The sequence below is a fragment of the Apteryx rowi genome, unplaced genomic scaffold (assembly GCF_003343035.1).
Source record: "Apteryx rowi isolate R43461 unplaced genomic scaffold, aptRow1 scaffold_435, whole genome shotgun sequence".
Taxonomy (NCBI): Eukaryota; Metazoa; Chordata; class Aves; order Apterygiformes; family Apterygidae; genus Apteryx; species Apteryx rowi.
In genome coordinates, this window is record NW_020450689.1 from 191,393 (window position 1) to 216,681 (window position 25,289).

At 38.2% G+C, this 25,289-nt stretch overlaps 1 protein-coding gene across 9 annotated transcripts in view; it reads left to right on the forward strand.

Annotated features, from left to right (window-relative positions):
* Window positions 1-25,289, forward strand: part of SOX6 (SRY-box 6) — a 270,848-nt gene that overhangs the window by 119,742 nt on the left and 125,817 nt on the right. For all 9 annotated transcript variants that reach the window (XM_026076624.1, XM_026076621.1, XM_026076623.1 and 6 more), the window contains one exon: window positions 2,888-2,956. In XM_026076624.1, the coding sequence (XP_025932409.1) occupies window positions 2,888-2,956 (69 nt within the window). The remainder of the gene's footprint in view (window positions 1-2,887; window positions 2,957-25,289) is intronic.

A 25,289-nucleotide genomic window follows, 5' to 3' on the forward strand; every position in this document is an offset into this window, starting at 1 on the left:
AGAGATGACACAGTAATTAACTATTGACACTTGTGAATAAGCTAGCACAAATTAATCTTGACACATTTGCAGACGAGTGATATCTTACAGTGAACACTTTGTAATTATATTTCAAAATGAAAATTAAATGACACTTAAAACTAGGTTGTCATGCTCAATGAAGCAAGCATGTAGCTCAACCGATAGGCAAATAAAATTCAGAATTTGAGCCACATGGTGCTTGTGTACCCTGCTTTACTTTGTCAAGCCTATACATCTAGACTATGCTTTAGTAATTGCATTGCAGTGTATTGGATACATTTTCTAACACAGTACAGTTCAATCTAAGAGGAATCATTGACATTAGATGTCTAGTGGTGTGTTTCTGGTTTTCATTCGGAAATGAATGTTCAAATGCTATTATATTGTACAAATGGTTACAAAAAACTGTTGACCAGCAATCCAAACTCGAGCAGATCAGTGTCTTTACTCACACAAAGTAAACAGAGATCTCACCATTGCCTTGACTCTGACTTAGTATGCAAAGTAGCAGCCAGGTCACCAGCAGCTCCAAACAACTCTCAAATTAGGATACTGTATATCTGTGAAAAAACATGCAACTGTCAGAAAGAATGATCATGATGCAGTTCCATTTGGTGTCTGGTTTCAACGTGTAATTACAAGTAATTCCTTTCTGAAGCTGAATGTCACAATTATTTTTCAATTACCTTCCCTGAGATATAAGCAGCAGGGGCAACATGGACAGAAACCTGCCAGAACTTATCTTTAGTGACAGGCACTACAGTCCTAAGATGGAATAGCGCACTCACTATGTTACTAATTAACATACATAAAAGCAGTACTCAAGCACTCATACAGGTGTTTCTGTAGCAGAGTTACCTTACAGTTGCTTTTCCAAGCATAGGTGCTGCTGCCGGCCACAGATCTGACGATAATTACTAGAAGCCCCGAGTTCCCAGGAGCTGCCCCTATATTGCCTAGTCACAGAGGCAGCCCCGCTCGAGCCAGCTTTTTCATTAGCAGACTAGGGCCTGATTCTCAGTCTTCATTCACCATGCTGTAATCCATTTTACTGGGAGATTTGTCCAGAAATATTTGAACACCAGGCTTATAAAGGGTGTTTGATGCCTACTATGGGCATCAGTGTAGCAGGCTCTGGTAGTGGCTTGATTCCTTTTCTGAGCAGTACTTTGCTCTGATCCCAGCCCCAGTAACACATGGAGATCAGTTTGTTTCTTTGAGGCCATATGTAAGGCTTAAAATATGTATGGATTTTGTGTTGATCCCCCACACAAAAGTGAATTTTAATTGTAGCTGTGGAAAAAAAAAAGACCCAGAACTATTTCCAGGCAACAAAGTGTGAGAGATTAAGGAAATAACAAACTTGATCTCTATGTGTGCACGATTACAAGCTGCTAATATGTACCTGCAGATTCCTTATGAGGTGCTTTATCTGAACAGTTTGCACTAAGGCTATGTGATTGTTTATTTCCAAATCAACCTTGCTACATTTACTGTAATTTCTTTAAGAAACTTTTTACTTAGCTTTCTCAAAATTAAAATATATGCACTTAATATATCATTAAACTATATATTTCATCAGAGAGCGAGAGAGCATGAACGTGCACACATGCTAGGAAGAGGAAAGGGAAGGAGATAAGGAGGGTTATTGCCAGGACTGAAACGATGGACTCAAGTGACCAGACTACCTTTGTCACCAACTTCATGCTGTTTTATGTGGTTTCTCTGCTCTCAATAAATATTTATAGGAGGGGAAATTATACTTGAGAAATGAAGGTAGCAAAACTGCTGAGCTGGGGTTTCTGGGAAACACAAATCTAATCCTTGTTTCAGTCTGCTGAGCAGTCAGCCTTCGAAAGCAGGACTCCAGTTGTTCAGCCGGCTCCCGCAGCTCCTTCCCTGTTACAGCGTCGGTGTTACTGCAAGCACGAGCGGCTCTGCAGCCTGGGAGAAGGAGCCTCTTCCCCTCTGCTCCCAAGTGCCGCTTCTGGAGGCTGTGCAGGAATGGAGGAGCCTGGCAGGAGCGTCTCCCATGTTAGTCTCTCTGTCCTGCCTCTGCCCTGCGCCTTCGCTTCCTTCCACACGTGTTAGAGGAGAGATATATTAAACCTTTGCCTTTTCAGATCCCTGACTGACTCGATAAAAGGAAAATAAGAATATCTATGCATTTGACAGGATTACGTTGAGGATGAGTTACTGAGCATCAAGTACTGCTGTCTTTGACACAGAGTAAGACTCCACTGCCTTGAGTAGTTCCAAGGAAGATTTTGAGACTTGCAGGAGAAGTAATGTACTGCTCATTGTGAATGAAGTTAGAGAAGCTTGCCCTAAGAGCTTGCACTGAATAGTGAAACATCTATAAATACTAGCTAAGGCTCCAGATCGGCAAAGCAGGAAAATGTGTGTTTAACCTTAAGCACCTGAGTAATCCCATCCCCATTCAGCAAAGCACTTAATTTTAAGCATGTGTTTCATTCCTGTTGTAGCTAGCAGTAATGCATCATAGTCAAAGTTCACCACAGGCTTAAATGCTCTGTTGAATAGTGATGAGATTATTCACATGCACACAGCTAAGCCTATGTTTCTGTGCTTTGCTGAGTTGAGGCCTATGTGCTTAAAATACATATTTCTTACTGGATAGCTACATTTGCATATTGCATTTGTTTACATCATGTTTACATCATTGTTTTCATTTGTTGTATCATGTTTACATCATGTGTACAGTTACCTCTAAAATAGTCATTTTTAAAAAAAAATGATGCTCAATAAACATATAATAAAGAATAACTAATAAGAAGTTTTCACTCAATAATATTGAAGTATCAATATTACTGTTTTAATTTAATGGAAATTTTATTTCTAATAGATTGCAAGACAACAGCAGCAACTTCTGCAACAGCAGCACAAAATCAATCTACTGCAGCAGCAAATTCAGGTCAGTGTGTTTTATTGCTCTCTTCTGATTATACTTAAATTCCATTTATGGAGGGGGAAGGATCTAAAATAAAGCAGCCACATGCTTTACTAATAAGCCTCAGTAAAGATGCTCTTTATGGAGAGTCTTTGTGCCTTTGAAAATTATTGTCAAACATCTTTTTGGTGGAAAGAGCTTTTATTTAATAAGAAACATTTTTTTCTGAAAGTTATGAATTATCTCTTAAGTCTTACCATTTAACTCCGGAATCTGCAATCAATTTGATTTATATTCTATGAAGTAAAAGCAGAGTTTCAATTATTGTTTATAGATTTCCTTATTCTACAAAGGCAAAATTGGCTTTGTAAGGAAAAGCTTATTATGGAAAGCACAGGGAATGTTTTCAATTTCATTAACTAAAGCAAACAGCTATAGAATAGGACAATAGACATTGAAACAGCTCTAAGTCCCGGGCACCGGTCTACTGATGCTCAGTGACCTACAGGTATACGTATGCCATGTTCCTTTTGAGTAATTATACCTTCACAGATTCGGGAGCATTCTGGAAGCATTTGGTTGTCTGTGCCCCTACTTAGAGCCTGTTTTAATTTTGTGCAAATAAACCGTTTCTCAAGTATATATGCAGGTGGAGAGTGATGTGTGTACAGGCATTGCTGACATGTGACTGTATTACCTTTTCTGCTTCCCATTTTGCTTGAAAGCATTTCCATGGGCCTGTTCTTTGATTTAAATATTTCATTCTGGTTTGATAGCTGATTGTGCTGCCAGTCATTTCTTATAAGGTTGGATGATCTGTTTTCCCCCTAATCAGCTGGTTGCCATGTTGTTATATGCCAAAAGTGAAGCCTTTCCTTTCCTCATCCCAAACCCAATGTGCTTGTAAATACTTTTGCAAATTTTATAATGCAGTTTCACTTGGACTTTAATGGGTTTAATTAACATTTATAAATGTGCTGATACCTGGGCTGAGAGACATGACTGAATTTAAAGCATCATTATTGTCATCGCCTATTGGAAGACTGCAGTTTTGAGAAGAAGGCTGCATGTTCATGTTAGGGGTACATAAGGGATGGAAGATATGAAGCAGCAGTGAAAGTGAAAAATGCATCACCTTCTCCTCTAGGCGTTATTTGCAAATCTGGCTTCCGAAAACAATGAATCATTTTACTGCATATAAAAAAATCTTTACTTGGCATTAGAGCAAAGAAGAAAACATAGCTGAATCTGTTGAACAAAAAGAGAGTAATTTACATGAGTAATATTTTTAATTTTTTTTAATTCCTTTAAAAATTAGGACACAAAAAGAGGAATCATAACCAGGTCATTTTTGTATCTGTTTGGAGAGTGTGGTTATGTTTTACTGGGAAGTATCCTGCTCTGTAGTAACAAATTTAAAGGCACTGCACATTTTGGTTTGCCTTTTTTTGGGGGGGTGTCTAGAAGTCATCTAAGTCTTATTAATTTCTCCTATACATCTTCAACTGGTACCAAGAGCCTTGTGAGCCAAGTGTCAATCAGAAAGATGCCATAGGAGCCCTAGGATGTTGGAAATCACCAAAAGTTTGAAGTGACATATATAAATTTTAATTTGGGGAAATTTTTTTGATCATATTTTATAGCACTCCACATAATCTTTTTCAGGTGTAATGGTTTATATTATCATGTCATAATTTCAGAAACTTTATTTTTACAGTTGCTGGCTTTGATTAACTACAAGAGCCAAAAGCCTACAGAAAGGCAAAAATCTGAAGTTCTTTTTTGTGCTATTATTATCTTCTTATTGTAAGGAAAGATTTAGGCTTCAAAGAGATTTCTCTAAGAAGAAAGTGCACACAAGGCTCTCAACTTATGACTCCATGAAACGAATGTTACGTGAATACCAGTTGCTGCCCTCTTTATGGCAATTAGAAATCCACCAGTTTCCTGGAGAGTCACTATAAAATCTTCTTTATGGTGTGTCAGTTTGAGGCAATGTGAAGAAACAGTGACTCGTATAACACTCATTGCTTTCCAGGAGCTTTCCTGGTGTTCCCAGTCTCATCTCTTCTTTCATGGGAATAAACTCCTATCCTGATTGCCTTCCAGTTTTTAAGGGTCAGTTCTAAACTTGTGCTGAAGCAATAAAATAGTAAAAATCTCTCTCCCTCAAAGGATTTTGCTGTAACTTGAATGTATTGCCTCAAAGGAAGGACTTTCTAAAAAAAGAGCATAGTTTCTGTTGCCTTTCTGTTAGTGGCCCAATATCCATAGTACTCCACTGAGAATGGTGAAGGTTTACCCTTCCGCTGAGTCCAGGGAAATGCTGTGCTAGAACAGTCTGTAGGTTCATTTTCTTGTTCATTCCCAAGTTTCCTCTTGCGTAATGCTGAACCCTTCACAAGTTTTCTTTTGTGTCCTTTCCTATATGTATATTCAAACAACTGTTTTAACTGGTGCAAATGACAGTTCTGTTCATGTGAGTTAAACTATTTCTCAGTAACCCTTCCCTAAATGCATTTCTTTTAAAATCTTTGCCAGTATAAGCTACTCTTACTCCATAGTTCCTTAGTAGTTTGGGCTCCTTACTTATTGTTTATATATTATATATATATGAATATATATATATTTACATGGAACAAGTTTTACTTGTGTGTGTCAAGTGACTCTCAGGAGTGACTTTTAGCATGTTTTCTGTGCCAGCTTGTGGGCCAGACTGGTAGTGGGCTTCTCCTCATCCTTAGGAACCTCATGGGTGCTACTGTGAAGCACTAGGACTGTTGGGCAGTTGCCTTATCAAACACATATTGGTCTTACAAGGAGCTTTCTAAGAAACGTTTGTTAGGATTATGGAGCAGTTTGTTTCCTCGGCTAAACACCGGCTCACATAGTCCATTCGCTCATGAGCCAAGTGGTGGTTCTTTGTGTATTTGTTCTGACTAATTTTGTGGCAGGTTTGTTAGCCAGGGCTTGCTTGTGATCGAAGTTAGTTGCTAGGTCTCCTTGGCAGTTTATAAGGGGCTTGTTGCTGTTGAATTGGTTACGAGTGTTGCATTTTGTGGAGACCTGTAGCTCCCTGAGGGCTATAGGTGAGATGCAGGCAGCTGAGCGATGCAACGCTGCACTGGTTCTCCCTGGTGCCTTCCCAGGGTCTTTGGATGAAACCTCGGCACGGAGCTTGAAGTAGTTGCCATGAAGTCACACTAGTGACTCGAGGTGGAATTCATCAGATCAAAAGGAGGTATCTACAGTATAGACTCTGTGGCTCAATTAATTTTCCACATTGTTTTTATAGTGAAAGAGAGAAGCAGAGTGTGAATAGTTTTAGGATGCAATTCATCTTGTCCTAAAGTAGACACTTAAAATATGTCAGGTGAATTGTTGCCTAAAATGGCTGTTTCTCTCCATTAACTATAAAGGATGTGGATGCCTATAGTGTAGAGATCTGAAGTGAGATGAGGTGAATCACGCTCTCTGTGGCTTGAGGGGAAAAACAATTTTCTAATAAAACTTTATATTCCCACTTCAGTTCTTTGGGCTTGGTAGAATTCTACGCTGTGCCCCGCTAGTATACTTGCTTTTATCCAGAGTGTGTGTTAGTTTAGAAATTCTCATGTGCAACCCTTTTCAGGAAACCGTGATCACTTACGTGGGATTGTTGTCTATACTTCATATACAGGGAAAAACAATAGTACTCTTCCCGGAAAAACAATAGTACTCTTTCCTGTCACTCCCCTTTTGAAAAGATGAGAAAATGTGAGTAGCACAGGTGCCAGTTCCATCTGGACATGGGCCTATTCATGGCACAGCTACTTGAAATGAGTACAGTATGTTCTCTAATATTCAGGAGTAGGGCATTGCTGATGCAATGTTATCATCATATGAGACACACTGTGTACCGCTCTGATCTTCTGAGGTACACTGTTAGTTTTTAAACAATGATTTTCATGAGTAAGTGCATCCAATTTAGCTATCCCTTTGAACAATTAAAAATAACATTAGATGAGGCTTACAAGATTTCTGTCAACAATATATATAAGTAGAAATAGTCTACTATTAAAACACACATCATTCCCTGGATACCCACTGCGTTAATTTACATTATTTAGTATTTATTATTTACATTATGATTTATACTGTGTTATTGATTTACCATTTTAAACACCTTATTTCATTTAGTTTCTTTAAAGTCCATTTACTGGAGCACCTTGCTCCAGACTTGTTAGACATCCAAACCTTTGCCAGCAGTCCATCAGGAAACATAGCATGTGAAAATAACATAGGTATTTGAAGAGTATTGAGATCATTAAACGTTCTTCATAATTGTCTCATGTTTTCTAAGTGAAGATAATGTTGCTTTCAGGGTGGGGAAGAGCAGTTTTGTCTGTTGGCTAAAGGGAGTGTTTGGAGTTATTCTCAGTTCTGTCTCTGATTAACTATCTGAAATTTGGCAAATCGTTTCCTGTTCCTCAATCCAAACAAAATATTTTGAGAACCTGAAATGAAAAATTTCAGTCTATTATTACTTTTCAGCTCAAATGTTCATACTCCTCCTAGGGAAGAGGATAAACGCTCTTCTGTAGGGGAGAATGCAAAGATGAGATGAAATCTATTATGCCAAACTATAATCTTCATTCTGCAAGGTATGCAGACAAATCATTCCTTTAAGTGGAAATAAAGTTGAGAAAGCACAGCAGGGCAAGTAAGGACTATCAGATCACGCTCCAGGTTGATTCAGATTTGTTAAGAAACTTTCATTTTTTATTTGAAATGTGTTCTTAAAGTAGTAGAGACAAAATGAGGCTACTCCACGGACATCTCAGTCTATGCTGTGATAGGGAAACCCTAGGGATAAGAGGAAAAAAATGTTTAAAGGAAGAATTTGGCGGTGCATCATAAAGAGAAGACTAAATTTAAAGAATGGAGGGCTTGCATATGTCTAATGGTCCAAGCCTTGCAAAGCACTTGAGGCCCTGAAGTCCCTGCAAGTTCAGTGCCTCCTTGGCAGAAGTCAGTTCTCACAGTGAGGCTTGCCGAATGCTTGTGACCTGCCACGTTCTGCCGAGGAAGGTGGCAGGAGCGTTTCCTCCAGGATTTCTCTACATGCGGAGGGGCTTAAAGGAGGAAAGTCCTATAGCTTTGCTTCTCTGGTGGGTAGGCTTCATTAGGGCAAATCCTAAATTGTGGCTGAAAGTTTTAAAAGGGACACTGGTTGTTGAGCTTTTCTGAAGAACCTTGTGATGATTATCACAGTGAAAGCTAGTCCAAACTGCTTTCTCCATTTCCCTTCACCTTATTCCTTTAGTCTGTACTATGGTAAATGCCATCGCAGAGCATTTCCCTTTCTCTTTGAATCAGGTATAATTTCCATTGCATTAAAAAGTTGGCTTTCTCTGCTCTTGTAGGTATTCTATTTTAATTCAGCCATTAGAACTTATTCCTAAAAGTATTTGTTTTCTAAATTTAATGTACACATTCATGCCCCATAGGTTAATATCAATGCTCTTACATTGTCTAGTTCAGTCAAAATGAGTGAGCATGATTACTGTGATAGTAAACAAACAAAAGAATAGTAACGTAAAAATTACAATTATTTAAACTGTCCTTGAATATGAATTGTTTGAATCATACTTAAAACTTAAGAGGCTGAACCAATGAGTCTCTCTTGTTATCGATGATTAACTACCGAAAATTCAGGTACCTGGTGAGCTGAATAAGGACCATCTCTTTATGTGAAGTACATGTCTAAAGATCAGGAATAATTACATTCCACATTAGCCTTCATGGCCTCCCTGACCTGGTTAATTAATTTTTTGCTAGGATAATAATAGTAGAAATAGATTTAAAGATATGCTTCATCATTAAGTATGTAACTGACCTCCAGTTTTAAGAGCTGAACCTTTCATTTATTGCCTTTGGGAGACAGGTTAAACCTCCTAGCAGTGAGCTTGCTGAAAACGCACAAGCTGGAATCTAGTTATTGTCAGTCCAGCTCACTGTCTGTAAAGTGTATTTAGCATTAACAAGTGAAAAGTCATTGCAGTGCTACTGTTCTGGCACTAGGGAATATTCTCCCCTCACCACTCTCTTCTTCTCCTCCTCCTCCTCCTCTTTCTCCTCCTCCTCCTCTTTCTCCTCCTCCTCCTCTTTCTCCTCCTCCTTCTTCTTTGTTGTTATTGATCACGAAACTAATCCCCTTCCAGCAAGCTCTGAACAGGACCAAATAAAGCCATTGAAAGCAATTTGATACATCTATTGGCAGGGTGTTCGCAGATCAGATACTCCCTTCAAAGAAAATGAGGGTTATAAACAAAGCTTAGAAGTCTAGGAATAGCCCCCAGCTTCAGCAAACCCTTAAAATATTTTGTAATTGTATCTTCAATCATGAATTAGCCAGGAAAAACAGACCTTTTTTGCCTTTATATTTCACTGCTGTATGCTGTTTTTAATTGCCCGCAGGCACACTGTTGTGATCTTCTTTGGAAGTTTAAAACCAGGATAAAAATGCAAATGTAATTATTTCTTTTATCTAATCTAATTAACTTTTAAAAGTAATGATAGATGCACTGCAGCCTGCATCAAACATTTTAATAATGATATTTCTGGATTAAAGAATAGGTAAAACTACTGTAGTAATTTTTAAACAGTCAAGATTATGGCAGTTGAAAATGGAAAGTATTGTGGTGTCTTAATAAACTATAGCTGTAGCTTATTAATTTACGGTAGAGAAGAGACATTTCCCTTAAATTCCAGGTTGCTCATGAATTGTTTCCCCAGTCATTGGGGTTTTTTTTGTTGTCATTTTTGTTTTGTTTTGTTTTTACAGTTCAGTATTAAAAAATCTGTGACTAGCTTCCTTCTGCAGAGCAGTTGTCCCCATGGAAGAGAGAATTGCCATTATGTGCCTGTAGCTGGCTGCTAAATCATTGATTCAAATTTGCAGGGCTCTGCCGTAGGTGTGGCATCACAGCTTCTGTCCAGCTCATAACTTGGTTAGCAAAAACAGAAACTGATCCAATGGAGGAAAGACAAATACACTAAACATCAAAGTAAAATGTTTCGTATTTTATTTTATTATTACATAGTGGCTTATTAATGAGTTCTAAAGTCTTTTTTGATAATTACACAACCAAAAGCTGTATTGCCGGCCAGCTTTTTCCACCAAAGGCCATCTTACAGCTGGCTAGCTTGGAATTTTCTCTGTTGGCAATGTGGGAAGAGAAGTGATGTGGGATCCTTGCCCTTTCCCAGCTGCCCAAGGAGCAGGACCATGGCTATTTCACAGACCTTTCTCCAGCTAAAGGCCTGAAGTGAAACTTCTTGCAGCCACAGGCCCACCTTCTGCTGCAGGGAAGGAACTGGTAGACCCTTGCTTTAATGGATACTCCAGCTGTGCTCCCTGTCCTTCATTCAGCCTCTTCCTTGCTGAACATACTTTTTAATGGCAGTGTCGTGGTGGCCAGAGGAAGACAACATGCTGTGCTAAAGGCTCACCCCTTCAGTGTTATTGCCTAAGGTTCAGTTCTCGCACCTCTGTCCCCCATTCATAAGGATCCAGCTATTTGCTCTGCCTCTGAGGCCCTCCGCCCTGGGAGATGAGATGTATCCTGGCAAAACAGAAAGTAGTTCTGGATTTGACTCAAACATAATCCATAAAACTGTATGGAGTCGGGGAGGGGGGTATTTTTATTTTTGATATGACCTTTTAAGAGTTAAAATAGCTTCCTTACAGTTTTCTAATTCACTATATGTTTTTTTTCTTTCAAATAGCTTTATTTCGCCTACCCAAGTCTAAACAAATTGTATTTAATGCAAAAATTAAACCTTGTGTATCTCTTTCATATGACTTCTCTAATTACGGAGCAGTAAATGGTAGAATAGCATATGTTAGCAACGTGAGCAGCAGTCTATGAAATGAGCTACAAGTTAATAAAATGATCTTGTGGTGTTGGCCAAATGTTAGCACACATGTTTCGGAAAGTGATATTTCAACAGACTTGAAGAATAGGACTTTGGCACACGGGTGCCGAACATGATCTGTTGTGTGGAAATTAGTTAAACCAAAGTAAATGTCATTGTTCCTCAGGCTCATGTTGGGACAGAAAATGATAGTAGCTGCCTTCCCACTTTCCCTCTCCCACGTCTGTTTTAAAACTGGAAGTGAAGGCACAGGCATCCATACTCCCCAGTTCAAGTGCTGCTGCTGCTTTCATGCTAGAAGTGTTGTATTGCAACCTCACCAATGGCTTAAAGGCTTCTTCTCAGCTGTGCCTCTGTCAAAGCCAGGCGCTAAAATCTCATTGATTCTTTTGAGCCCAGAGTTTCATTCTACAGCCTTTGCTTGCATAAGGGCCTCAGATTGGAGCCTCATTCATTCAGGGGCGGATTATAACATGCTTCTGAACAACAGCCAAGGATTAAGTGACTATCTGCTACCCACCTGTACTGCTGCTCAGGGATCACTCTCCACTGGTGGGCTGCCCAGCCCAGCCAAGCTGGTATGCCAGCGTGGGAGTGCCAGGCTATGGGAGCCTCTGTGCTAGCTCATTCCTCCACCCTTGGGTGGCTCCCAAAGACTGTGGTGGAGATAATGCCCCGCTGAACCCTTCTGGTGCTAATCCTCTGGTAGTGGAGGTGTGCATCAACCCCTATGTGAGGCTGTGCCGTCAAAGCTGCAGTCTAACCTGTTCAGGTCAAAATCAGGCTGCATAATGGGAAGTATTTGCTCCCACACAGAAAGCCAGTTTCCTTCCTAAGCGGCATGTGCACAAACTAAAATGTTAGTTTGGAGCTGGGAGCAGAACTGGGAGCAGAAGTTCAGCCAACTGGCAGCTTTCCAACAGGGCTGGTCCTGTGAAGTCTTACTTGCTTGAGTAATACTTACATAGCCAGGATTTGATAACTTGTATATCTAAGTGTTACTCACATAAGTGACTGGGGAGCTCAAATGAAGAATGAAATAGGACTTAGAATATTAGTAATGTAATTGGGACATCAAAGATATAAGTGAGGCGCAGGGCTATGGGAAGTGATTTGTTTTATTAGACAAATAGATGTAGTGGGAAAAAACAGGCAACCTTTTAGGCACACCAGCTCTTTTTCAGGTCTCACATCAGCATTACATTGAAACATATCCCAGGACTGACACAGAAACTGCCTAAGATATTGGCCTTTCATTTTTAATTAGTTACTTTTTCAGTGATGATTCTTGTGATTGACAACCATGTGATGGCCAAGAGGGAAAAACAATCAGGATTTGCATTACATTTTTTTGCTACTTAACACATTCATCAGGAGATAGTGAATAAAGAAAATAGTTCATAAAAGTTAGTATTGAAATGACTTGATTTATGGAGATATTCAGGTATACAGGCGAGATTGGAATGTGATGATATCAGAGGTCAAAATTTCTGTCTGCAGAAGCAGGTATTTGGAGGAAAATGATGAAGTGCAGCCCCACATAAAAAGGCCAAAAGCATTTAGAAAATAAATTGTAAAGTACTTTTTGAAATCTCACAGTAAAATCTTAAATTTACCAGATGGTCTAAACTCTGACCTGAAGGATCAAAGTGGTTTTTAGTTGTTATAATTAACAGTGTATAAAAAGTCTGTTACAAGACATGATAAATTTGTTGTTCAGTGTTTGAAGTAATTGTGGGAATGATCAAGAATACAAGTGTATTGTCGAATCAAATTTTGGCATGAAATCATATTTTAAATATATTTAATGTCATGACAGCAAGGAAGAAGTAAGCACTTTGCTCACTGAATGCATTTGGGAATTATGGATTTCCGTGAAGAAAGAAGTAGTATCTACAAACAAATAAATGAGTGAACCAGATGTAGTTTAACTTTTGGTAAACATTTGATAGGATATACAAAAAAGTAGAACTAAAAGGAAAAAAGATTTCTAATATTCCTTATATTTTATGCAACCAGCTAATCCAGACACTGGCAAAAATGTCAAAGCATAGCCCCCAAGGAAAGCTGAAAACAGCCTTGGCCTGGAGTTTACCTATCTTATTTTAAAGTGATCGTTAAAGTAAAGAAGAACTGGTTTATGGTTGCAATTTACACCATGTTTCCTTTTGTGTGTTACAGTAGACACCCCCCCCCCAGCTAATTAGATAATGTAGTGGGTTATGTTGTATGCAAGACTTCAACTTGTTTGAAAGAACTAGTCTTTTATATAAATCTTATATATATCATCTTTAGCAAGTCAGGCATTTGCACAGCTTGGGTAAATTATGTCTATATTGAGAATGTAAGAAGTTACACAGTGTGCATTCCAGACTTGAGGGATGGGAAATAAAAATTGATATACTGTGCGACACATGATATAACACAGTGAAATATCTTTTAAATTCCAGAGGGATGCACTGACATCACCACACTTAATTCATATACAGTAACTCCCACAAAATGTTATTAATTTTAAATTGAAGTTTGTAATCATTCAATAAAAAGAAAATAAATGATGTAAACAGTATACAATGGTGCATTATAAATGCTGAATTCCTCTTATTCACCCACCCAAAATGACAGTATGTTAAGAAAACATTAAAGTTGTAACACCAAATAATAAAAGCAAAGAAATTCACAGTTGATGGTGAAGTGTGAAATCCATCTTGAGACACATCACTGCTCCACAACATGTAAGGGTACCCCTGAGCTAGGAAACTTTATTTTAAAGTAATATATTAGTCATTTTTATTCTGTGAACTAGAGATTAGCCTGGCGGAGGAATATGTAGTTGCTTTAAGATCAGGTGGACAAATGAGTAGTGTGAAGACTAATATACAACAGCCTTAAGTGGGTGTTTGCTATGGATAACAAAATAAAACTGATAGTGCAATGTATTCCTAATAGCCTAAACAGAGACTGGGATTCCTTATTTGACAAAGCAATTTATATAATATAAATATAAATTAGAAATGTAGAAAAAAACCCTTTTTCAGAGGAGGGTGTCTGGCGCTTGTTTTTGCTACATGAAGAAATTATTTTTATTGAAGATCTCTGCTATCACTTTTCTAGCTTTGCCTATTACAGCTCATTGAATTTTATTGGTGATATATTTTCAGGATACTCATCTCTATTAGTAGAGTATCTGAGTGTCTCACAAGCTTAAGTGCGTTATCCTCACAAAACTCTTTTGAGGTAGAATAAGAAGCGTAGATGTTCAGGGGCATCTAATTTTAAATATCTAATTTGGGTGATTGAATTGGGAGTTTTGGCTCCATATATAACACAGTCCAGGTGCTCTGAATTACCCACTGTTGATTAGACAGGGAATCTAGGCTCCTAATTTAGGCACCTAAGTTAAGTCTCTTAAGTGATTTGTTCCAGGTCTTATATGAAATTAGTGAGCTCTGAAATCTGTGGTTTCAGAATGCGTAGGGGGATCTCTGACTTCTTGATCTTGCTTTCCATCATGATTTTTTGTCAAAGTTATCACTTGGCTTCCTTTACTCTGATGGAGTTTTTAGCCAGAGTGAATCCACCATCTTCAAACCTTTTTTCCTTAGCTATAGCTTCACTTCAGCCAGCCGGAGAAATATTTGCCTGTTCCTTTCACCCTGTCCCCTGCCTGAAACAAAAACCGTTTCAGCTAGCTTGAGCCTTTCATGTGGTCATGGTGCTGACCAGAAGTATAGACATCGTCATACAGAAAGAGGCAAGCGGGGAGGGCCATGCTCACCGAAGAATTCCGTAGTTTCCCCAATCCAAGCATTTTCCTCACAGGTAAGGATCAACTTCCATGACTGTGAGACATCCTTTGAACAGTGGCTTATTGAGGAGAGAAAATAATTTTTTGTTCAAAGAATGCCTGCCTTTTTTTAGTGGTCCCTTGCATGTTTTCTAGGGGATTCAAAAGACTTAATTGAAACATCTGTTAAATAATGTTTTTTATTTAATCAAAATGGCTGCTTCTAAATGGAGATCTTGCATGCCACATTTTAGGCCAGAGTATATTTTTACAGCCAAGTTATAAACCTCTGAAAAAGGGGGCTTATAATGGAAAGGTTGACACAACATTAATTTTAGTGTTGTAAACGCAATGGTATAATTTTGGAAAAAAGCCTTTATAGCTCTGCTAAGATATTAATTGCAGGAAATTACAGCATATCCTATTAAAGTATTATGTCAGTGGCATACATAGCGTATAACACCTTTGCATATTCTCCCTTGTTTTCACGGCAACATTTTGCATTTTGATCTTTAAAGAGTAGGTGGATAAAGTGGCTCAGAGTTTCTGTAGCCTCCATCATTATTGCTTAAGCTGCAAGTGGAAAAAAAGCCTGGATAATGCTTCCTTATGTCCTATCCTAAAAACAGATCTTCTATTAACCAGTTAAATCCAATATGGTCATTTAGGAATGACCCAAAATCTGCTGAAGTTAAAATCTTTCATTTATTTAATGACCTTTCGACCAGGGATTTGAATTTGGGCCCAATCCTTACTCACACAAATTAGCTTTAGTCAGAATTTTTCCATAATTACAACCACTTTTATGACAAGCTTATTTTTTAATGATAGGGCTTACTTTTATGTATACTTACAGAATCATTCCCAGTTGTTACTACTTCATGGCAGACCCAGTCTCTTAGCTTTCTGATTTCCATTCATTCAATTATTCAGTAGTGCATTCTGTGTAGATATGGTGGAGAGGATGGTGTAGATCTCCATTAAATTGAACAGCGCAGATGTGTAGACATTGTGCAATTTTTATTTCAAAGAAATAGGTTATTTGCTGCATTTCTGCCACTTTTAAGGCTGCAAGGGCATGGTACAATGGTACCATGTTTAATTTATAGGAATTTGTTCTTGTAAGATAATTATTTGTTAATATCTTGCTTGTAATGTGCACCTAATTATAGCATTTGGGTACAACCTAAGGTTGGTCACTGGTTTTATCGATGCTTGCTATTTTTAACTGGGAGGAATCACTATCACATTGGTTTCCTTTGATTGTCAAATCTTTTAGAACAAGGGCCACATCTTTGTATTTGTAAAGCACCTCATATTGAGGTCCTGATCCTGTCAGGCGTTTTTTGACACTATATTCACACAAATTTGCAGTGATAAATATGAATTAATAATAACAATATGCCATTTTTTATGTAAATGGGACCTGGAGTCTTGCTATCCTCTCTCTTTTCCCCTTGAAAGGCAGCGGAGCACAAACAATTGTTTTCTTTTATGCAAAAAAAATCCTGACTATTGTACGGTGGATTAATATCTAACAAGATGGAGAAAAGGCCTTCTCAAAAAAAGCATGGATAGGCAAGTTCATTGGACTGTTGATGTTTCCTATTAATTGCAAGGCTTAACATACAACCATTGACCATATCTGGTTTTACTTATCAAATCCAGAACTGCTTTTTCTGTGCCTGCTGAGCAGGGAAAGCTCCATGCTGTACCAGTTTCTTTTGACTTGGGGCTCCCAGTATCATCAGGATTAAAACTGTCAGAACAGTCAACTCTATTTTGTGGTTTTAAATACAAAGTGTGATATTGTTGCCTGAGAAATGGCTTGCTTTCAATGTGTTAGTTAAAAATTGCCGAGTGGACAAAACAAAAAGGAGCCCTTTTGATAGCATGTGTTGAAATACTGCTTTTAAAATCTTTGGGGAAGAAGATATAACTTTGCACTTCAATTTGTTTTTATTTTACACTGCTAACTGGTCTTCATTGGCTTAATCTTACACTCAAGTATAAGGAAAAACTCATGCTCAAGTTAGAGAGAGTTTTGCTTCATTGAATGCAGTGCAGGGTGCCATTTCCTCAGCTGGTGTTGTTCATTTTCTCTCCACTTATGTCAGTCTAATACTGAAAATACAGAGTTAGGCCCTCTTTAAAAACAAAAAGAGCTCAACATGGAAATGACAGCATTTCATTTTGCTTTTTTTATTCACTGTAAAATATTCCTCTGCTCTCTGTGTGCATTTATATTTGAGGATAATTGTACCCATCCGTTCTAGAGTTCTTGGAGGTAGATGATAGAGTATATGAATATTTTTTTCTTGCACTGTGTTTTCTTCCGTTATCACTTTATGTAATTAATATCTTTTAATCATCTGAGTCTTTTTTTCTTTTGTTTTATCCAGAATAGTATAGATACATCTTTGTGGTAACACTGTAAAGAAAAAAAAAACCAAAATGATTTCCTCATTAAATTACTTTCCTGTTTGATTTGTTTTAACTGAGAAAAGACTCTTTTCCTAGGCAAGGCCATATATTTGTCATTTTATTTACCTGCTTGTTTTACTATCAGTTGAAATACACATACATTTCAGCTGTAACTTTAGGAGGAGCAGAGTATAATAGTAATTTATACAATAGACACTGATGATTATTGACCATTAAAGAGCAATAAAGCATTTCCTGTGTGAAATAGATGTAGCATCAAATGTCTTTATTTCTGACAGTAAATGTTTCAGGTTTACTACACAGGTATTAATGCTACTATTTAAAGGTAAAAATCTGGCTACACTCTAGCAAACGTAGGTCACCTCTTATAAAACCAATGGAGTTGCAAGCAAAAGAAAAAATACTTTGAAGAAAGTCCCAGGCTCATGTGTATATTAACCAGAGCAGATGAAATGATTTATTGGGTTTTATACACAATCTGTAAAGGGTAAGCATTGCTAACAGAATGAGTGGCAGCCTCAGGGAGCTGAGTAGCCCCCAGGGACCAGCCTTTGTTCCTCTGGACTTGACAGGCATGTGTCCCTGTTAAATGAGGGCTTAATTTCTCTCATATGTGCACTATTTCCAAGCTCAACAAAGGCAGCCAGGACTGGAGCTATTTAAAAGAGCCAGCTCAGGAGGAAGCATTCCTGGAGAAAGGGGATGCTAAGGGGCTAATTACTCACCATAGTTCAGCAACTGATTTTTTTTTCTTTTTTCTAAGCAAGGTTTATTAACACAGAATTGCCACTTTCATTTTACATAAATATACATCAAAATTACAAGGGTGTTATTTTTCTTTGCAAAATAGCCATTTTAAAGGCCCTGCTGACCAAAAATTAAGTAAGAATTGTGTTCGTTTCAGATTAGGGCTGCAATGAAAGTCATCACCTCTTTAGCCCGGGGAAAGATTTCTTCCATGAGGTGCAGAGAAATTACTTCTCCAATGTCTTCCTCTTCTTTCTCTGTCTCCCCCTCTCGCATATAGTAGTAGGCCTCCTCCTTAGTGCTTACTGCCTTCATGTAAATATGTTAATTAAAATTGTCCAGATAAATGGTTCAGCATATGTAAAGCTTATTAGTATTTGCTCAATTACATGTCCAGTGTGGTATGCTTTTTATAAGCCTCTCACTACATATTTAAATGTGTATTTAGACCCAACAGACCCTTATGATGCCTTTCAGATAGTCTAATAATGCTAGTCCAGCCAAGAAGCAGGATTTCCGCCGCCACCCCTTTTTTAAATTGTGAGGCTCAGGTCACTCTTGTGTTGCTGGCAGTTGGCATCGTTTGTGGGGAATGATTTGACAAAATGATGCATTTTTTTTGAAGTGTGGAAAATGCAGTTGTTTTCTTTGGCCACTGTTTTGCCAGGTTTTGTTGTTACCTTGAGAGAAAGATGAGCTGCTCCAATGCAACAGGTTTGACAATGTTGTGGTCACCATTAGCAAACCACTTTGTAAAGAAATATTACATGGTTTCGGGCTTCTTCCCTATTCTAAAACAAATCCAAAAGCCCCTTGACAAACAGGTATCCATATGATTCTTCTCTGTCAGAACATACTCATCCTCCTAAAATTAGAACCCGAACAGAGATGGAAAAAAAATGTTCTCGTGCTGCTCCCACGCTGGGCTGAGCAGGCTTCAGAAATGTTCAGGAGGAGGCTTTGGGGTATGTGGCCTCAAAGCTCGTAGCCTAGTCTCAGGACTTGGTGCACATATGCTTATGAAAACCGAGACGCTAGTAGCAGCTATAGAGTGACATCAATAGAAGAAGCTTGTTGTTGGATTGAGAAGAGTTTTTGAATGTAAAAGGGTAAAATTTAGAAAAATTGAAACTGGAGCTTCTAATGGAATGCTGCTTCTGACATTATATAGAGTTAGTGTTCTAGCTGCAAAGAGAATTAAAGGTTCCAGAGATACTATTAAAAAAAAAAAAAGATTTTTTTCTTTATTTCTGAGAAGAATGGGATGGACAATGGATCGCAGGAATAGAATGTAGGACTCCATTTTGGTTTATCTATTTTTTTCTTTCAAGACACTCTTGCTTTGCTCTTCTGTGCTGAAGAAGGGAATGATAGCAATAGGTAGAAGTGCAAAGCGCTATTTAAATTTGTTTCACTGGGATTTGTAAAGAGTATTAAAAGCTTTTTAAAGTCATTTCTAAAAAAAGGTAGTAATTGTCCAATTTCGATTACGAAGAAAACTAGAGGTTGTAATAAAAAAAAAAGAAGAGAGAGGGAGAGAGAAATGAAAATAGATCAATAAACTTATGTTTCTTTTCACTAGATAAAGGAATTCTAATTGGATAGAAATCACAAGTCTGACCCGGATCCTACTTACATCTGTGCAAATCAGGAATAACTCCACAAAATAGAAACAGTACATCTACCTTCATCCTGGTAATAGATTTACAGCTGTCAAGGCTCAGAATCACCCATTTATTTCCTTTCTCCCTAGAGATGACAAAGTATATAACACTTGATGAACTGCAGCTTCCAGGAACATTCAGATGTTAATACTACAGAGGCCTATATTGCAGGTTGAAATCTTGCCTGGATTAAAATTCTGCTTTGGATAAGGTTAAGGAGCCATGTATATGCAGGGGCATTTGGTACTGTTATAAGACCCAGGGAAAATGGTTTAACCTGGATTCCCTGCAGATTCTGACTAAGCCTTTCTCTAAAGATTTGTTTCCATTCTCTGGAGGAGGAGGGGTTCCTTACCAAGAGACTTTCTTTCTATCTGATTAAGAGAAAGCACCTCCTGATCAGAAAGGAAGGTCCCACACAGATTATCTTCTTGTCATGCTATGACAGGACCCAGATTTCACTGAGGCTTTTGTGAAGAGCTGTGGAGAGTATTTAAGCCATGGCTCCACAGTACTTAACTTAGCTTTTTTAAAAACTACAATAGAAAAAAAGAAGACGAACGCAAGCTCCCTGTTTCCAGCTAAGAATGAACTCTTATCCTTTTGCTCCACTGTTGTCTGGTTACCAGTATGAAATGTTAATCATATAAAAGTAGCATATCAGAGTCTACTGAAGAAACAAGGAATAATCAACATTTCTCTCTCACATTCCTCCTACATGAACACTTTGACTCAGTGCTACATTTCTCCTCCCACTTCTTGTCCTGTGTTTACTAGCAGCCTTCTTTGTCTTATGGAATGTTTATTACTATTTCACAGCTTACCTTCATCAAATGGTAGTAATGATGTTTGAATATAAATTTCAGAGAGTCAACCTGCCTATTTTTTTCCAGTGTTTGTCGTAGCATTTAGTTAAAGAGGACAAAAAAATCAATATTTACCCCAGTTTCCTAAGGAAAGAAGTTTCATGCAACTATGCTATCAGTCTGCCTGTCAGTGTTCCAAGTTAATTTTTGGACACATTAAGTAATTTTAACCATATTTGAGATATAGGAAGAAGCCTAAAAGAATCTTTATTGCATTCCTCCAAGTCTCATGAAAATTAGTGGCATGATAAAGAAACCCTTTTAGGCTGCCATGGAAGGAAAGGCTTCAGTCTAAACTCTCCCTGAACTAGACCTTGGAAAATATATTTGGGAAAGAGATGTTAAAATACCCTAACTTCAGGAAAAGCTTTGGTCAGAGCTTATACTTTAATAGACAGCAGAGAAGCAGAGTTCTGAGCTTGTATCTCATGCAAAACCATAGGAAACAAACAGTCATAAGTTAGGTTGCCTACAAAACCACTTGTTCTGGATATGCAGATGTTTCACTTAGAAACAGAGTCTTGGGACTGACCAAAATACTGTTTTCTTTCCTTCCTGTAGAGGGTCTGTACATGTCAGAGAAAGCAGAATGGAAAGATTTCATTTCTGGTTGTACACTTCCTCTTACCCTAAGTGTTTTCTACAAATCTACCAGCCAGAATTTTGTGTGAAGTTTCAATGATGTGCTTTGAATAGACTACTTGATACTTTGAAGGAAGATCTGAGAGATTTTTTTCTAAAGAAACAGCCAGTCTGTCACCTGAAGTAGTCCTGAGGTTCCTCCATTTGTTATGCTTGCACTCTTGAGGCTTAGTTCAAGTGTTTTCCATCTCATCCACAAGTTCTGTGAAACTAAAGCTTTCTAAACTTCTGGTGGCAATATTATCAATGTGTTGCCAATAGTCATATCTAAATCAAATATATGGCACCCACTAAAACAATTAAGGTTTAAGCACATGGAGACTTTAAATTATGTTTTTTGAAAATAATTTTCACCTCATTTATTCCTTTTCATATTGCTCAGTACTCTGGGAGCAAGTATTCTAACCAGCTACAGAAGTGCTTTTATTTCATTAGAGTATCACTAAAGTAACAGGGTTTGAGAGAGATCTATAGTCTCCACATTTAATCCATAAATTTTAAATTATTTTTTGGTAATTCACAGCTAGAAACAATTAGCCTTTAAACATACAGTGCTATTTTGTGTATCTTAGGAAGGAAGTATAACCTGGGTCTGAACAAAGTCTGGCACTTTGTCAAATACTTCACTATTAATTTTTATCTCTGCTCCATAATTTTCTTCTGACAGTTTGTACTTTTTTCCATGTGTTCATTGATAGGTTTATGGTCAATCCTGTTTTTAATGTAAAAGGCTTCCTAGTTGCATAACCACATCAGTCCAGTTCCTTATAATGATGCACCTGCATTCAATGATCTTGCTTCTAGGGAAACTGGGCAAGCTTCCTAACCAGTTTTACAGAAAAAAAGTGGTGTATATTTGAAAAATAAACTCAGCAATTGGGGGGATCTATCTGTTTTATCCTTTGTGATGCTTAAAAGGACAAAACATCATAGAAGGTTCTCAGGAACTATGCAGTATTCCTCAGAGGAAGCCATTTATTTGCTCCTTCTCTTGGACTGTTAGTTCTGGACTGTCTCTTTCTGGCTTAGTTTGCCTACTTTGCAGTCCCGTCTCAGCATGTCTACCCCACCCATGTCCTGACTGCAGGGAAAATGTGCCTAAATTGCTAGTGTGCCCCACAGTCCTGGTGCTGTTATCATCCCCTTGTGGGAAATGCGTTGGTGTACACCATGGCTTGTGTCCTGCTCAGCTCCTCAGGCTTCTTTTGGAAGGCAAACTGGGATATGTGGTGGGTGGAGGAGAGCCCAGTCTCCGTCTGATAGGGGATCCAAACTTAGCATGCACTCTCAGGCCAGGACTTTGGAAGAAACACGTTGGTGTAGACCCAGTCTTACAGAGGCCCAGCAGGCCTTTTTAACCCTCATGTTTAAACAAGGCCTGACTTAAAGTAGTGTATTACTATTGCACTTAGCACTCATTCATAGATCATGTCTTATGTTTTCCCTGGCTTTTTGACTGATACCTCACCAGTCAGAGCCATCTTTCAATATGACAGGGAGCACTAAAATTCCTGAAATCTCCATTCATCTCAGCAGAAAGTGAAGATATCAGTAACAATATGATTCAATTAAATTTCTGTGAAGATACTGGATTTTTTTTATATAGATTTGATCAAACCCTTTATGCACCAAGGTGATCATTAATACTACTACCTTAGATACTGGAAAATAAAGTTAACAAAATTTAAATTGCTTGCCTTGGTAGCATGCATCTAAAATAGCTAGATCTGAGAGTGTAGTCTGGGTCTTCTGGTTTGAAATAGGAGAAACATACCATAACCTTGCACTGCAAGCTATCTATACGTACCTCTGATGTGACAGTAAGTCACTGAGCTCTACGGAGGGAAAGATGAGTAGAAAGATAAGTAGTAAGAGCTTTGGCAGAGGTTAGTGTGGCTGAACACCACAGAGGAAATATCGGAAATAATCTGACCTGGGATAATGGACAGAATGGGATGGGAATAGGGTAGAAAGCTGTATTTGGGATACTGTATTTGGGATATAAGTGATTTGTAGATCAGCTGAAATCACAAAGGCAGAGTGGAGAGAGGCTAAAGTGGAGAGACTGAAGCAAAATGAATCCTTTGGGACCAATGTCAACAACGCAGGTTGGGGTAGCTAAGTAAGCCTGGTCACTGCCGTCTGTTAGCAGCTAAGAATGCTGTGGACAAGCTTGTAATTGGCATTGCAGTGACCTAGAGAGCTATGCCTGTAGCGTGTGCAACTGAGACTTCAGTTTTAGAAGATAGGGTGAGCTGATACAACAGATAAGCAAAGAAGTTCTCACTTCCCATTGCCATTCACTGGTCTCTTTGGAAAGACCCCAAAGCTTCTGCCAGTTTAATGAGTAAAATAGGCTCACAGAAAAGGGAGCACCAGCGCTGGCAAGAAAGAGAGGATGGGAGTTAGTGGCTGGGAGCAGGGAGGGAGGAGAAAGGAGAGGCCAGAGAGATGGCAGAGGGAACACTATGGGATGAAGACCTTCCACCTTGAGGAGGAGTGAGCTGTTACATTGCCCAAGCTGCACTGTGAACTAGAGTTTAAGATTTTAGGAGCTCTAATTCACTCTTTTTTTTTTGTAAAGTTTTGTATTTCAAGTGTTCTCCATGGCATATTAGTGAGTATTGGGAAGAGACCTTGTTATAGGACATAGCAACAACAGCAGAAAAGATTCACTTTCTAGAGATGCCAGTTTTGCATTTTGACTGGAAAAGGAACATATTGTATTTGCATCGTTAGCCTGATCTCCTCTGGAAATGAGGTTTATTCAGCTATATGGTGTGTGTGTGTGTGTGTGTGTGAGAGAGAGAGAGAGAGAGAGAGAGAGAGAAGATGTGTACATCACTGACTTTTCAACCTGTCGGTTGATTTCAGCTGAATTTGATAGAAGGATAGAGGTTTCAAAGACAACTAAAGTCCTGCAATCTTTGTGCAAGCAGACAGCTAAACAGAGATGAAGGAGTTTTTCAGAAAGGTAGTGTTTCTTACCTCTACCTTTACTAGGAAAAGCTGCAATGTGACAGTTTGTTGTTGGAGATGAGAATCCAAAAGGGACAGAGTTCTTATAACCCGACCACAGGAAAGGCTTCAGTTGGAGCTTGTACCTGTTTAGACCGCAAAGTCAAGTGATCAGAAGTCACAAATCTGTTCAAGACCAGACTGTATTAGCCCTTGTGCTTTTGGAGCTTCTCGTGTCACTCATTATTTTAACAGTTTGTATTCCAGAAGTAAACAGATAGTGAAGCTGAGATGTTCACCGTCACTGGCTGATCTATGAACTGTGAGTTGACAGCAGCTCCAAAAAAATTCTGCCTATGCGAAATAGATTTTTGCTGTGGAAAACAATCCAGGACTGAAAGACAAGGGAAATCTCTGTCAAATTATGGTCTCAGAATGCTTCTTGTAGTGAAAGAAAAGTCAAGAGCTGCAAATGTCTGATCTTTTGGTTTCCATCCAGTACTTCAAAGGGGGATTATTGGTGTTTCAGAGATGTATTTAAAATGCATATGCGAATGCACATGGGTATAAAGTGAAAGTATGGAGTAGCAGTAGAAAAAGTTTTAACACCCTTGAGTTTGGGATAGCTTCATTAACTGAAAAATCACAAGTGTATTATATACAGATCATACCATCAAAGATACTGAATTTGTTTTGGCAAAAAACATGCAGAAATATTAAGCAGAGTGGGAAAAACTGGAAAAATGAAGGAAGTTAGTTCTGAATAATAAGAAATATAGTATTTATATAGGTCATCCTTTTATGCTGGCTGAAATTGTTACTGGGGAGTAGCTCTAGACTTGTATGCTTATAATAATATGGGCTTCTATAGGCTAATTTTATAATTATTAGGAGGCCAATTTTAGGTAGAATAGTGAGAGAAATTTACATGTGTGATAGACATGGTGCGAAGGCGGGAAATACTCTTATATGCAGGACAAATCTCTGTGTACAGTGGATTTCTCTGGGAAATCCTTTTTCTTCTAACTGCCTTTCAGTGCCCTCTGCCCTTTTTCCTTGGTTTTCTTCCTCCTGCTTCTCTCAGTTCTGTCTTGCTGTTGAGAAAGGCCACTTCTGCACATGCAATAATATCAGGTTAATATTCATAGCTGTGATTACGGATGAAAATAGTTTATCTCACAAATTGGTTCATTCATTCATTGTTTAAAGCACTTTGAAGATCAAAAGTATAATCAAAGATCTAAGTATTATATTGAAGAAACTGAAATCTCTCTGTGCCGTGGAGATGCCCTGAAGAGATCTATTGTTACTGACCTTTAATTTAAAAG